This window comes from Rutilus rutilus, assembly GCF_951802725.1.
Source record: "Rutilus rutilus genome assembly, chromosome: 14".
NCBI lineage: Eukaryota > Metazoa > Chordata > Actinopteri > Cypriniformes > Leuciscidae > Rutilus > Rutilus rutilus.
The window spans coordinates 9,791,340-9,807,245 of NC_140219.1; the positions used below are offsets into that span (position 1 = coordinate 9,791,340).

General features: G+C 35.8%; 1 protein-coding gene across 2 annotated transcripts; it reads right to left on the minus strand.

Annotated features, from left to right (window-relative positions):
* Positions 1-42: 42 nt before the first annotated feature.
* On the minus strand, positions 43-14,948 carry LOC311303417 (alpha-1,3-mannosyl-glycoprotein 4-beta-N-acetylglucosaminyltransferase B). 2 transcript variants are annotated; one of them, XR_014629754.1, is made up of 15 exons: positions 14,575-14,948; positions 10,750-10,902; positions 10,546-10,677; positions 9,523-9,656; positions 8,204-8,250; positions 7,991-8,104; positions 7,833-7,908; positions 7,629-7,743; positions 7,098-7,228; positions 6,896-7,003; positions 5,719-5,857; positions 4,852-4,930; positions 4,052-4,127; positions 2,534-2,646; positions 43-570 (listed from the first exon to the last, which is right to left on the minus strand). XR_014629754.1 is itself a non-coding variant. In XM_084429871.1 (15 exons), exons 1-15 carry the CDS (start codon positions 14,660-14,662, stop codon positions 553-555), a joined length of 1,581 nt encoding a protein of 526 aa, XP_084285997.1. In that variant the 5' UTR covers positions 14,663-14,948; the 3' UTR covers positions 43-552. The 2 variants fall into 2 exon arrangements, 1 of the variants encoding a protein (XP_084285997.1); XM_084429871.1 differs by having other exon boundaries at positions 5,719-5,915.
* Between the last annotated feature and the right edge of the window lie 958 nt (positions 14,949-15,906).

Below are 15,906 nucleotides of genomic sequence, written 5' to 3' on the forward strand. Positions count from 1 at the left end.
CCAATGGAATTTCATTTTCTTTCTTTTTTTTTTCTTATCTTTGCAATTCCACTTGATGCAGGTGAGGCGGAAATAATAGTAAAAAAGCAAGAATATTATATCAGCAGAAAAGCACACATAATGATGAAATTAGAAGTTGTCATTTATTGACATATAATTTAAATTCGATAGAATATAAAAATATGGTCAGATACCTTGTGTGTGGTCTCTTTAAGTTGTTTTTGCAACAAAATAATGAATAACATTTAAAAAAATAATTTAGACAGAAATAAAATAAACCAAACAAACAAAACCATAGACCACAATAAAACAACAGTGTAAAAACTTTGCTCACATAAATGAGGGAAACATCCTATACTTCAGTATTTACGTTGGACCTCAAGATTGCACATAATCACAATCGTTCAAGCATAGGGAAGTTCCTTTCCAGACCAGCAGCGTGTGCTGTTGTCCACGGCAGGGGGTATTACATGTTACCATGCGGCTGTTGTCCACGGCAGGGGGTATTACATGTTACCATGCGGCTCAAATTTCTTCTCTCTCCTCAACTCATCAAACTTTAATAAAGATCTGTCAAAAAGAGAGAGACGTGACTTTTAAGCAAACCTTAGATACTGTGTCACAGCTGAAAACAAGGCTATTGAAACTGCCAGAGACTTTCTCAAAAAGGCTTTTTAAATGTAAAGACAAGATTTAAATGACTTGCAACAGAACTAAAATGTCAATAAAATGGTGAATAATAGTGACTTTTGGAGAATTTTCTAATTTATCATCATCTTTAGAATTATTTAGATCCATCTGCGATGATTTATACTGTGAATGAATTTCCAAGAATTTTGCAAAACGAATGCAAATTACAGAGTACAGAGAACTGATGACAAAGATGGTCATTGTTTCATTGTTTCACTGTTTCATTGTTGCTGATCTCTTAACTAGTAAAAGTAGACAAATACATTTTCTGTTTCTGTTTTCTGTTTGGTTAAATTACACACATGCTAATTTTAAGTGCATAGATGTTAAAAGAAACTCAGCAAAGATAAAACTAAAAACCAACAAATATTTGTCAATTTAACCCTTAAAAGCAAACCGTGGGTCTTTAGTGACCTAGGACATCATTCACTACCCTCCTCCTCATTCATTTTTCAAAGTTAGACATCAACCTTCTTAATTTTCCTCAATCAATTCATTATAAACAATATAACAAGATTTTTTGTTTTATAAAAGAATGCCTGTTTTCGTAAAAATGGTATAGGGTCGCTAACGACCTGAATATGTAATAATGATTGGATTTGAGGGTTTAGTTGCACCTTTGTTATTAACAAATTTAATAATAAAAAACTGTTATTAGCAGATAAAGGCCTGGTTTCACAGAGAGGGCTTAGATTAGGCCAGTATTAGGCCTAAGTTCAATAAGGACATTTAAGTAGCTTTCATAAACGTGTCTTAGAAAGAAACATAACTGGTGTGCATCTTGAGACAAAACAATGGCACTGACATATTTTAAGATATCTCCGTGCAAGTTGCTTTCAGTTAAAAGAGCTCAAACATGCATTTTAGTCTGGGACTAGACTTAAACCTTGTCTGTGAGACCGGGGGTATAATGCAAATTTATCATGTGGACAATTTGACTTAATTCAAGTTTAAAAATTAAAAGAATATTGAAAGAAACATGTCGAAATTCTAAAGGGACTTTCAAAGGGCAAAATCGAGCATGAAGTGAAGTTCCTAAACGTAATTTCGGGAGGAGCGAACCCATCTAATCTTTCAGTTAACTGCCAGAGCATATACTGTAAGCAGCCGCTCAACTTGTTCCAGCAACAGCTATTTTGGCATCCCGCCACCTTCACCAACATAATTTAGGCATCTTGCTACCAGACTGATCTTCTAAGCATTAGTAGTCCCACTGGGGGGTATATCTAAGCTCCAGTTGAAGCTGCTGCTGCAAATGAACTCGTGAAATGGTTATTACAATAAAATAAGTTTTGATCAAAGATTTTGTTTGGAACGAGGGGACGAAAGGCATAAAAACAATTGTGGCCATTTTTGCCATTTCATGATTAGATACCATATTAAGAGTCCTTAGTTTCTAATGATATGAAATTTTAAGATATAACTTTCCACTTTTCTACGTGAAGGAAATGACTTGAGCTGGAGAATGCTAAACTAGCTTAGCATTACATTTTAACGAAAGACCCAATAAACCGCCCTGACAAGCCCTACGAGTACTTGACTGGATTTGTTTGTCACACAGATGATTTGTGACCTCTTCCTTACTTTAATTTAATTTTACTGTAAGGGAGAAAAACCTCACACAAATATATGTGCAAACGAATCATTGTGTTTTTCCATTGTGTAATTCCCTGGTGAAACGTCAACAAAATTGGGTTGGGTCTGCACTTCTGTGTATTAGAGTTATGCAATACACATGTGAGCATGCCTTTCTCTGAATTAAGTCATTGTTATCTCAAGCCCTTCCCAATTTAGTGAGGCATGTTTCTAAAGGTTATATATAGATGATACGAATGTGGTTCACCTCACTGAGAAGAACCCAGACGTCAGAATCAGAGTGAATCAGGAGTCTCATGGCCGCTATTTCTTCTAATGCACCATTCACTTCTCCCTCAGCCACTCCATTCTTGAAAGAATCTACAAACACAAACATTGTTAACATCTCATCACAAAGAACATGGAAACCTCTGCCTTTTTGAATTTACATTGCATGAAAAGCGCTTGATCCCAGACATTGGCCTCACATTTTTACATAACCAGTTTTTGTTCTCACATTTCTTACTGTGGTTTGTCCAGAGAGATGAAATCAAAGCGGGTGTGTGCATTACAGACATGCACATTCATACTCGCTCACGTTTACGACCAGTTATCGACAAATAGTGTCTGATAACCTTGTTTGATCGTTAACAGTCGTAAAACACAATTTCATGGCTGTTGCATCAATATTTCAGTAGTTGATACTAAAATCAAGAAATCTAGCTGGTTCTTAATAAATGTAATACAATTTAGATTCCAGTTACTTGATGCTTTCATTATTAATCAGTCTTTTAGAAAACAAAAATATTTTTTTATTTTATTAAATATTACTTTTATGACCAATTTAAGTCTCACAAGCTTCGAGTACATGTAGGCCTACACTACTGTTAAAAAGTTTGGGGTCGGTAAGGTTTTTTGAATGTTTTATGGTCACCAAGGCTGCATTTGATAAAAAATACAGAAAAATTATATAATATATATGAAATATAATTAAAATAAGTGTTTTCTATTTGAATGCATTTTAAAATGATGGCAAAGCTGAATTTTCAGCATCATTATTCTAGTCTTCAGTGTCACATGATCCTTCAGAAATCATTCTGATATGATGATTTGCTGTTCAAGAAGCATTTCTTAAGTTATCATTCTCACGGTTGAAATCATTTGTGCTGCTAAATATTCTTTGTGGAAACAGCAATAGGTTTTTTTTTTTAGGGTTCTTTGATTAATAGAAAGTTCAGCATTTATTTGAAATAAAAAGCTTTTTTAATATTATAAAAGTTTTACTGTCATTTTTTATCAATTTAATGCATCCTTGCTGAATAAATATAGATTCCGGTAGATTCAGGAAATACACTGTCATAGCTTCAGTACACTCAGCTTCAGTGCTCAGTGCACTAGGAGAAAAAAAACGTTCAAGAAATGTTAATGAAACAGGACTTCATGAAATTCATTCAGCACTATTACAAAAAAAAAAAAAAAAAACAAGGAAGAAAAAACAAACCAACTGAACCAGCTCTGAATAAGAACCGGTTCTTGATACCTAACCCTACAGACTTCACTTGCTGGCCAAATCTTTCAGGAGTTTCCTGTAATAATCATAATTATCATCACAGCTAGCTTGATGATACTCATATCTGACTAGTATCATCACTTTCTTATTTTTTACCATGTATTTTACTCGGTAAATTACTTAAATGAGTGAATTGCTTGTATTTATGCAACTTTTACAATTGAGGGACAGAAAAAAAGAAAAGAAAGAAACAGGAAATCAGTAATGGTTGTGTACCTATCTCGACAAAGCCATCGGATGAGGGTTTACAGCAGGATAATTCTCCTCTCTCCACCTTCTCTTTCACAGAGTTCTGTAAAACAGACAGACATGCACCTGTCAGCACTTTGTACTTGGGTGCAAATGAATAAAAAAGGATGTCCGTAACAAAAATCCTAGTCTAGCAGGTTTGAGATAAAGTTTGAATGAACTTTAACGAAATCTCAAGTGATGCAAAGCCACATATTTGGTTATGGGTGTCAGCTTTCTGTCGGTTTAGATGGGTGACTAACAAGTAAAGGAGAAAGGCAGCATCATCACTGCAAGCAAATGAAGACAAATGTACAGAGAGATAAAGGGCGTAGTCAGATACGTCTCAATGCACAATGCAACGTCTAAAGCTAACGTAAGACAATACCTATATATATCTTACACAAACAACACAGACTAAACACAAACTGAGAACCGCCCATTTTTCTGAGGAATTGGTTCTGGCAAGGGATTTCAAAGAATTTAAGGGATTTCCAAAAACTTTTGCCAACCAGCAACCAACCTGAGATGAACGGCAACAAATAAATAATAATAATAATAAAACTGTATTCTTAACATCTTTTATGAGAAAATTAATTACAGTCCCATGAATCACAGTAAATGATGTAATCAAATAAAACACAACACAATATAGTAGGATTGTAGGAAGACTCTATTTCATTTACAATGTTAATAGTGTTTAATAATATTTCACAATTTGCTGAAAGCAGATATTTTGAGTGTTACTTTGGTAACTTGACCAGAAATAGTGTTGGCATGATACTTACATTAGTAGGGAGCACCTCCACTGTTGTGTTGTAAAACCGGTCACCATTTGTCTCAATATTGCCAGATCGAAAAAGGTACCTGGAAGTGAGTTGTTAAATCAGTCATACAAGTTATACATACTTGTTATACAAGTTAAATCAGTCAGTGGAAGTTTCATTGGAAGTCCATTTGTGTTACACTATGTTTTTCGAAATGTTTCTCATTCCACAGATGCTGTTGTTAGAGTTAAAGTTAGAGCTTGTGTTTAACCCACAAGATACCTTTAAACTTCACTGATGACTGGATTAGGAGGTTACGCATAGTTAAGTTATGTGTACAGTTTAAACAATTCATTGTTTCTCTATCTTTTTGTAATCGTTTAGGCAGCCAGGAATTTCCCTGTGTTCATTACGCCACTCTTTGTCAAGTGACAGATACTGAGAAAGTTCAGATTTCTTTACAAGGCCATCGCCAAAAAGCAACTAAATTTTAGATCCTAACTTAGTTAATTTGATGCCATTTTAGAGCCTCCTAAAACTCTTTTGTGTGTGCTTCAGGGGGATTTAAAAAGTTTGCTGTCACAGTGTATTCAGCTCCTGAACAAACATGGGCTATATAGAATTTCGTGCTCAAAGGAGCTTAAACTGAAGTCACTGGTCAACAATTTTTCACTGGAGCAGACAGCTGGGTACATTTACACTGCTGCTGGGCTTTTACTTCTATATTTATACATCCAAATAAAGAGATATTTACAATGCACACAGATAAAGGGATAGTTTACCCAGAAATGTACCTGTAAGACAAACTATAGCACTTTAGCAAGATTGCCTGTACCAGTTTAAACTTATGTATACTCATCACATAAATGTCCTTTGCTGGTGTCTCACCCTTTGACAGCTTGAGGCTTGGAAAAAGTGAAGAGAATATAATCTCCTCTTTTGGGTGTGAGGCCCCAGAAGAAGTCCTTTCCATTGTAAGCTCTCTCCAGAGAGTGAGACTGATATTTCTCCAGACTGCTGCTGATTTCTGCAGATGGGTTATTATTGTGGCCTTTAAACAGCACCTGATTCCCAAAATTTTTATCCTGCATATGACATATAAATACAGACAACACATAAGCTCTTTTCCAAAACTTAGTGAGCTTCCTTGCTGTATACTGTCAACACAAGCAGCTGCCTTCGAAGTCAGCATCCTAACTGAAATGGAATCCAATTAGTGAGTGATTTAGAACGCTCTCTCAATAGGCTTCATGTGAAATCTTTTCTGGACACGTTTAAAACTTTGTACTGCTGCACCTGTAATGAAGTGTGTCATTCTTTTTGACGTTATAATCATCAGTCTTCAACCTTGTTCCAGGGGACCCATTGTCCTAAAGAATTTAGCTCTAACTTTAAACAAACACACCAGAACCAGTTAATCAAGCTTTTCATGAAATCACATGCAGATGAGCTGAAGCAGATTCGATATAAACTTTGCAATGGGTCAAAATCACCCCTTATACCCTTAAATAGGGCACTATTTGAGGGGACAGTCATTTGTAGTGATGTCCCAAACCACAGTGGGCATTATAGTGCACTCATTCAATCAGGTTAACAGTCTGACTCTCTAACCATCAGACTGCACAGCAGAAATAACACACTTCACCTTTAAGATGAATCACTTGAGCTGTGTTATTCCGAGTTTGTAAGTCACTATGGAAAAACGTGCCAATATAAATAATGTAAATGTCATGTTTGCAATGTAGATAAGCTGTTGTCCAAACCTACAGACCTATACTACTGTTGGATGGTTTAGTAGGTAGCCACTATTCTACTAGTAATGCTTCTGATATTATGCTACTATAGTTTTTAATACTATTTTTAATTCGTTTTTTTTATATATATTTTCCATTTACTTGGCAACTAGCCTAAATAAAATACGTTTGTTTTGTTTTTCATTTATTTTATTTTAAGTAACAAAAAATGTTTTTTATGGTTTAAGTTTTAGTTTACTGAAACTAAACCCTAGCATATACAGTATACACATTTGAAAAGCTTCCTACAAGGAAATGGAAATTTAAAATACCTTTAGGTTTTGTATTTTACCAGGCAGCGAGGAATGCAAACCAACATGCTGAAACAATGAGGGTTTGTAAGTTCTCTTCAGTCGGGCCTTCGCATCACTGCAATGTTTCTAAGTGCAAAGAATTATAATGATGAACAATGATATGCCTTACATCAATCTCACTGAAAAACAAACAAACAAAAACAATTATACCAAAACTTACTGAGTCTTTCTCTGGGTTACACACTTTAACCCACAGGATGTGATCAAGCAGCCAATCGATTGGCTTGTCTTTGTGGAACATCAGGATGAACTCCACAATCATTGGCAGATCTGATGAGCGAAAAAGCTTGCCTAGAATTGAAAAATCAGCGATATGCTTAAATTCATGCTAGGACACAAAAAGTATCACAGATTTGGTCATAGTAAATAGTATGTTTGCGACCAAAGTTGGCTAACGATGCTTTTGGGAAACGCACCCCTGGTTCATTTAAGAAACTATTTAAATAATTGACAGTATGTGAACTGAATTGTTCTTTTAAGTGCAAATACGCCCGTAAGCAAATTCTAGCAGTAGATGTGTTTGTTTTCAAACCAAGAGGGCTTATTTTTCCTTTCCACTTCTGGAACTGACACTGACTGTTATGTCCAAATAACAAAACGGTGCACGAATGAAACAACTGAACAAAGAGAAATGGTCGGAGTGAAGAGAACAGGATAGGACATTAATGAATGGAGAGGACAACACACTGACCAATGAATCCCAGCTGGGAAAACTCCAGGAAAAGCCACTCCTCGGAAAACACCAGTTCTATATATTTTTTCATGGACTCAAAGAATCCTTGCTTTGCTACAATATCATCTTCTAGCTGAAACACATGCAAAAAATACAGACTGATTATAAAAACAATTAAACATAGAGCTATCAATGAGTTGTATGGCGTTGTCTTGGCATTACCTGGACATAGTATGAGCCCTTAAACTGCGCATACAGCATGAGGAAACTGTAGTCAAGGTTCTGCTTGGTCCTCCATCTGTGACCAATGAAACAAATGGATCACATTAATAAACCATCTCTTTCCAGTTACTCACAGTATTTGCACAACCTGCACTAACCTGACTCGCTCCTTAGGGTCTCCAAAAGTTTCCTTCAGGTTACTGAAGTCTGGGTAAAAGTGAGGAGATGGAGAGATCACCTCAATCAATCCAGAACTGACAGCATTTGGGAGACTACACAGAGTGAAATTGTGATCAGTTACTTGCACAGCCAGCTTACAGAAAGATGAAACATCTCATATGAAACAGATGAGTTGTTAATGAAACACTCACTTGGTCTGTACACTCTGTACAACAGCGTTCACAAAAGTTGCATTTGTCTAAGAGAAGAATGAAAATACACATCAATGAAAAGAACAATAAAATAGTACCATTCCAAAGAAATTATACGAATGCATGAAACTGATCAAAAGTAACAGTAAAGACATTTATGTTACAGAAGATTTCTATTTCAAATAAATGTTGTCCTTTTTAACTTTCTATTCATCAAAAAAAATCAAAAATATTAAACCGCACAACTGCTTTCAACATTGATAATAAGAATAAATGTTTCTTGAGCACAAAGTCATCATATTAGAATGATTTCGTTAGGATCATGTGACACTGGAGTAATGATGCTGAAAATTCAGCTTTGCATCACATGAATACATTGCATTTTAAAATATATGAAATGAGTTATTTTTAATCAAATAAATGCAGCCTTGGTGAGCAAAAGAGAATTCTTAATGCTAGTGTATTGTAAATAATTATTATGTGTACTAATTCAAATAAAGTTCAAAATAAAAAAAATAAAGAATCAACAAACCAAATCTCATATTTAATAAACAGGGCCAAAAGTCCAAGATCAAACAAGTAAAAAGTGCACCAAAAAGGAGAAGAGTTGAAATAATAAGAAAATGAAGCAGAAAACGTTATGAAGAACATTTAACAAATTTTTAGCACAGATCCAACTTTTATTATTCATTTTGCCAACAAATTCTCATTAGATCAGCTCAGCCAAGTCTGACTTTTATTACTTCTTTTTGTAAACAATTTTGCTGATGTATACAACATCACCAAAATCCTTGGTTAAAAATCATTTAGGATTCATCTCTATTGGAGCAGAAAGTTAGGCCAAAGACCCCATTCCTCTTCTTTTTTGGCCAATAGGCATTTATTTATGTGCTTTATGTGCTATTGGTAGTCAGGGGCAGGTGATACTTTGAAAGGGGTATTCTCCTTCTAGAGAGCAAGAGATTGGACAGTAATTTGGAAACACGGCAAGATTTGATCAAATATTTTCCGAAAAGAGCAATACTGTCAATTAAGAAATTTACTAGCATATAGATAGCCTCAAAGCTAACGGTCCCAGAACTATCTTTAGGGTCTTCTTCATTCACAGCTTTATCAAAAATCCATATATAATGTTAGTCAAAACATTCAAGTATTTAAACTACAGAAAACAGAAAAACAACACAAAACCAAATGAAACAGAGAGGTTAAGAGGAATGAGATGATATAATACCATGAAGTTGAATGCAGCCTTACCAGAGCAATAGAACAGAAAAGCCAGGAGAGATATAAGAAAACAAAGAGCAAATGTTAAGGGTTACCTCGGCAACAAAGACTACAATGACAATATCTTTCCTCTCTACAGATGAAAGGTCATATAGGAGAGACTGGAGTGTGTTCACTAGATAACTCTGTTTCTGCCTGTACACGGTGGGCACTCCAAACACCAGAGACACTGCAAAAACAGTTAAACACTGTGTCAGCCTATGGTGAATGCATTACAGTGATAAAACATTTATTGTGTATGTGTTTAAAACCATTAGAAACAACATAACTGACAAAGTAAAAAGAAACATAAAGCATATGTTCAAAATTATAATAAAAAAATATTAAATACAATACAGGACATTAGGTTTGTAGGGCTTGCTAGGCAGAAAAAAAAAGTGTTCAAGTTTCAGCTAAGCTTAGGTTTAGGTTTAGCTTTAGGTTTTGAAAGGCTGCAACAGAGATGCTTTGCTTCTTTTTAGTGTTTACATAACACTAAACAAGCATCAGGAAGTTGCATAAACAATGCATAAACACCATCTGCAGTGTAACAGCAGCTATAGGTCATTAAAAAGCTATTATAAACGTGCCTTAAAAACATAACTGGTGTGCATCTTGAGACAAAACAATGGCACTGACATATTTTAAGATATCCCAGTGCTAGTTGCTTTCAGTTAAAGGGATAGCTCACCCAAAAATGTTAATTCTGTCATCATGGGTAACCAAAGAGTTGATGGGCCCCACTAACTTTCATGTATGGGAAAAAAAATACTATGGAAGTCAATGGGGTCCATCAACTGTTTGGTTACCAACATTATTCAAAATATCTTCTTTTGTGTTCAGCAGAAGAAAGAAATTCATACAGGCCTGGAAAAACTTGAGGGTGAGTAAATGATGACATCATTTTCATTTTTGGGTGAACTATCCCTTTAAGACAGCTCAAACACGCATTTTAGTCTGGGACTAGGCTTAAGCCTTGTCTGTGAAACCGGGCATAAGACATGGTTTAAATTTAATTCAATTGCAAATTGCAAGCACTGCAATTATACAGTCGCAAAAAGCTATAATGGGAGACAGACCTCCAGTGCGTCGCTGCCCCAGGTGAACGATGGGTTTCAGACTGTCATTGTGCTCTTTCAGATGAGGCAAGTAGATGAAGGCATTAGGCTGTGAAGGCAACAAGTGCCGAATGATTCTCTCTTCTAATATAGCTGAAAGGCAGATAAAATAGTGAATAACCAAACAGACACAAATATTACAGAAGGAAAAGTGCTTGGACTCACCTGAGGAGTTGCTGATTGAGAGATTAGATAGAGCAATGCTGTGGTTTTGTAGGTGGCCCAGCACTTTAAGCAGCTCTTTTGATAAGACCTCCCCGCGCTGTTCTGCCCGCAGTAACCTCTCATAGACCATATGCAGCTCCAATGGCAAGTTCTCTGGAGAATAGAACACCAATCATCTCTGGATGTGAATTAAAGGGATGTCAGGCCAAAACAAGGTAAGCTTTATCAACAGCATTTGTTGAATTCACTATGTTGAATTCACAGAAAATAATTAGTTCCTAAAAATATGTGTGTGGGGGGGCAGCATGCAGCATGCTTCCTTTGGCTTTCTGCAGACAAAAAAACAAACAAAAACTATGCCATATAACTTTATCTTTTAAGGAAGTCTGTAGTTTAAGGAAGTCCGCAGTGTTGAATAAATGCTGCAAAAGATGGTAAATACTCATCTATGTTAAAGGGATAGTTCACTTTGAAATTAATTTTTGATATGTTTTAGCTTACCTCAAGGGCATCCAAGATGTAGGTGTCTTTGTTTCCGCAGTAGTTTCAATTTTGATATTTTTAGGTCAAACCGTTCTTGTCTGTCAGTCATATAATGCAGGTCTGTGGTCACTGTCTCAAAACACAAGCACAGAGTCCAAATTAAAACAATTCCCCATCGTCCAAATGAAACAATTCCCCATCATAAGTACACATTGATGGCCTAAGACACGAAACGAGCGGTTTGTGTGAGAAAACGAACAGTATTTATATAGTTTTTAGCTCTTGAAAACAGCACACCTCCAAATGATCTGACGGCGCGGGCGAGTATAGATGTATACATAGATGTCGCCTTGGCTACGGTTTCGTTCCAATGAACTGCAGTAGCGAAGGCGACATCTAGTGTATACATCTATACCCGCATAGATATATACACTAGATGTCGCTTTGCTACGGTTTCGTTCCAATGAACTGCAGTAGCCAAGGCGACATCTATGTATACATCTATACTCGCCCGCGCCGTCAGACCATTTGGACGTGTGCTGTTTTCAAGAGCTAAAAACTATATAAATACTGTTCGTTTTCTCACACAAACCGCTCGTTTCGTGTCTTAGGCCATCAATGTGTACTTATGATGGGGAATTGTTTCATTTGGACGATGGGGAATTGTTTTAATTTGGACTCTGTGCTTGTGTTTTGAGACAGTGACCACAGACCTGCATTATATGACTGACAGACAAGAACGGTTTGACCTAAAAATATCAAAATTGAAACTACTGCGGAAACAAAGACACCTACATCTTGGATGCCCTTGAGGTAAGCTAAAACATATCAAAAATTAATTTCAAAGTGAACTATCCCTTTAATGAGCTCCAGAAATTCCTCTTTGCTTTGCTGTACTTTGTTGTTGTGGTTGTTTGGCATTTCGAAATATATATGATTTGATATATGTGAATACACAAACGATTTGATCAGCTTGTTAATTAGGCTACATTACAAGTCCGTTCTGACATAATTAGATCTCCATATATAGAGATTCTGAGTTTACTCATCCACCGGAACTAGACTTGCGTACGGCCGTTACCGAAAGCAAGATTATAAAGTTATAAACATGGATATTTTTCTTACAAAAATGTATTGCTTCACTTCAGAAGGCCTTTATTAAAGGGTTAGTTCACCCAAAAATGAAAATTCTGTCAGTAATTACTCACCCTCATGTTGTTCCAACCCTGTAAGACTTTCGTTCATCTTCGGAACACAAATGAAGATATTTTTGATTAAATCTGAGAGCTGGATCACTCCTCCATAGGCTTCTAAGACACTATAACTTGCTGGCCCAGAAAATGTATTAAAGACATCGTTAATATAGTCCAAGTGACTACAGTGGCTCAATCTTAAGTTTATAAAGCGACGAGAATACTTTTTGTGCGCAAAAACAAACAAAAATAACGACTTTATTCCACTATTCATTTCCTTCTCTCTGGGCCTCGAGTCTTTTCACGTAGTGTTTAAGCGTAGTCTGTGTTGCACGTCACCACGTAGCACACACGTGACCAGCGTCGCCCAATAGTGAGCCTACGTGGTGACGTGCAACACAGACGCGCTACGCTTAAACACTACATGAAAAGACTCGAGGCCCAGAGAGAAAGAAATGAAAAGTGGAATAAAGTCGTTATTTTTGTTTGTTTTTGCGCACAAAAAGTATTCTCGTCGCTTAAAAAATAAAAAATATCTTAATTTGTGTTCCGAAGATGAACGAAGGTCTTACGGGGTTGGAACAACATGAGGGTGAGTAATTACTGACAGAATTTTCATTTTTGGGTGAACTAACCCTTTAACCCCCTGGAGCTGTATGGATTACTTTTATGATGGATGGATGCGCTTTTTTTGGACTTCAAAATCTCAGGTACCCATTATAAAGCTTGGAAGAGCCAAGATATATGTTTTAATATAACTCTGATTATGTTTGGCTGAAAGAAGAAAGTCATATACACCAATATGTGTATAGGGTGAGTAAATTATGGGATAATTTCAATTTTTGGGTGAACTAGAAATGAAAAGCTACACACTCCATCAATTAGAGTTAAAAGAACTGTCCCCAAACATGCTAGAAACATAATAATCACACCAATAATGATCCAGTCATAGACTTAAATAATCCAAACAGCGACTTAATTAGGTAATGTATTTTTGCCAAAAACCATCAGGCATTCTATACATTGCCTAGGCATTCTTATACAATACCGGGATTTCACACTTTGCCGGTATGTATATACACACACACACGATGTCACAATGCAATTAATTAACGTGTTAAACACATTATTTGTCTAATTGAGTGTTTAGAATTTTACTTTCAAAATCACCTTTTTCAAAATATTTTTCCATCTTGGAAAGGGCTGAACAACTTTCAAGAACTGTTAAGAATGAGTTCCTGCAATGCGGGTGTGTCTGGCGATAGGGAAGCTGACGTTCATTCCACCACGTCTTGATAGTTCACCCAAAATTTTTAATTCTGTCATCATTTACTCTCCCTCAAGTTGTTCCAAACCTGTATGATTTCCTTTCTTCTGCTAAACACAAAAGAAGATATTTTAAAGAAGGTTGGTAATTAAACAGTTGCTGGTCCCCATTGACATCCATAGTATATATATATATATTTTTTTTTTTCTACTATGGAAGTCAATGGGGTCCATCAGTCGTTTGGTTACCGACTTTCTTCAAAATATCTTCTTTTGTGTTCAGCAGAAGAAAGAAAGTCATACAGGTTTGGAACAACTTGAGGGAGAGTAAATGATGACAGACTTTTCATTTTTGGGTGAACTATTCCTTTAACTCATCATTTGGTAACAAGTGTATCTTAGTAAAGCTTATAATAAAAGTTTAGTAAAAGCTATTTCAGTTGTGGTGTCTGGATATATCTCTAAACCAGGGGTGATCACATCTTCCCGCAGAGTTTAGATTCAAACTTATAGGCTAATGAACATGCTAGCTTTAAAACGAGCAGGATTGGATCTCTTTATTAAAAAGCCCAAGATTGCTTCTCTCTTTTTTTATCCTCACTCCACAAATAAATTAAAATATAGATATAAAATCATTTTAAATTAATTTATAGGCTATATTTCTGTATACAACTTTCAAAATTGACGTATCTATGACAAGGTTTCCATCTCTCAAAAAGTATCAATTACGATATCATTGGCATTAATTTACACTTCAATCAGACTCTCAATTAAGAGAAATTAACAAACATATAGCAAAGAAAAAAAAAAGAAAAAAGAGTTATCTAATCCGAATAATTTAGAGGCCATCCGCACAGGCACATTATAAGATGATGACACTCACCTGACTTTGATGTGTGCCAGGAGGTTAACGTCAACACACATAGTACAAAACCCGCGAGGAAGAAAAGTTTGCCATGCCAGGGCCTCATCTCATCCTCAGGAATACAGGAACACTACTCGTACGCTCTTAGGAAGGCAAAATCCTCAAGCTACCACTATGAAAATGTTAGCTGCCGTTTCTTTCCCGTAACGTCTGGTTGAACTGGAATAATGTTTAGTATTTAATGAAAGTCATTTTAAAAGGACTCCTACTTTGTCCACACCAGGCCAGCTACATTCATTGTCGCAAAACGAGCTGTCAGCTGATAACATTGTATTGCACGAGGAACTAAGTTAAAAAATAAACCCCTCACACCTTTAAACAGCAGCGGCGCCATCCTCCACCTGTTCAGCTCATGAATATTCATCCAGTCGTTGCATATTCATGAGGACGCTGCTGCTAGTAGGGTACTGTTATTTTTAACCTATTTTGTTTAAATGCCTATATTTCTGTCAGTATTAGACTTTGATATTGGAGTATTACGTGGATCTGCTTGAATTTAAAGTAGTTTAGAAAACAACTACAATTGTTAATGAATAATGAGTACTGTGTTTAATGAATGTCAAGACCAAAGAGTTTTGTTACCATGCATAACCTATAGAGAAATATGGACATTTTACTTGTTAAAAATATTAATTTACAAATAATATTATGATTTGCCTAACTACCAAATCTATCTATAACTAACCAGAAATAATGTTTTTTTTTTTTTCAGTCACAGTCAGACATGCCTCAGATAAGTTGGCTTAAAGATGGTTAAAAGTCTCTCAAAGCTGTTCTTAAGGGTGGTCTAACTGGACTTCCAGTCTGACTGATCTGTTTGTAAGGCTATTGCCGACACTTTGGACATTGAGTGACCTGGAGATTTCGGATTCCATGGAGGATTATATGGGGGGAAAGTGACACCTAGTGGTGTATGGTAGTCAGTTTTGGGTAAGTTACTCTAAAATAGTAATTAATTACTAGACCAATTGCATCTTTAACAGCGTCATTAGATTACTGTAATTACTATCTTAAAAAGTATTAGATTGCTTATTACTAATTCATCTCTAAATCCCATAAACCTCGACCAGTTGAACAATATGATTCTTTCAAATAAACAATATACAATTGCATAAATTATCATTGAACTGACCACAGTGTGAAAGGGGAGAAGGTTACCTTAAAAACATACTTTGCAACATTACATTTTCACGTTAAATCCACTATTGTTTATAAGAAATGATTGTATAGTCTATACAGTATAATGCAAGAAGTAACTGCAATAAAATACAGAACAATGAAGAGTAGTCC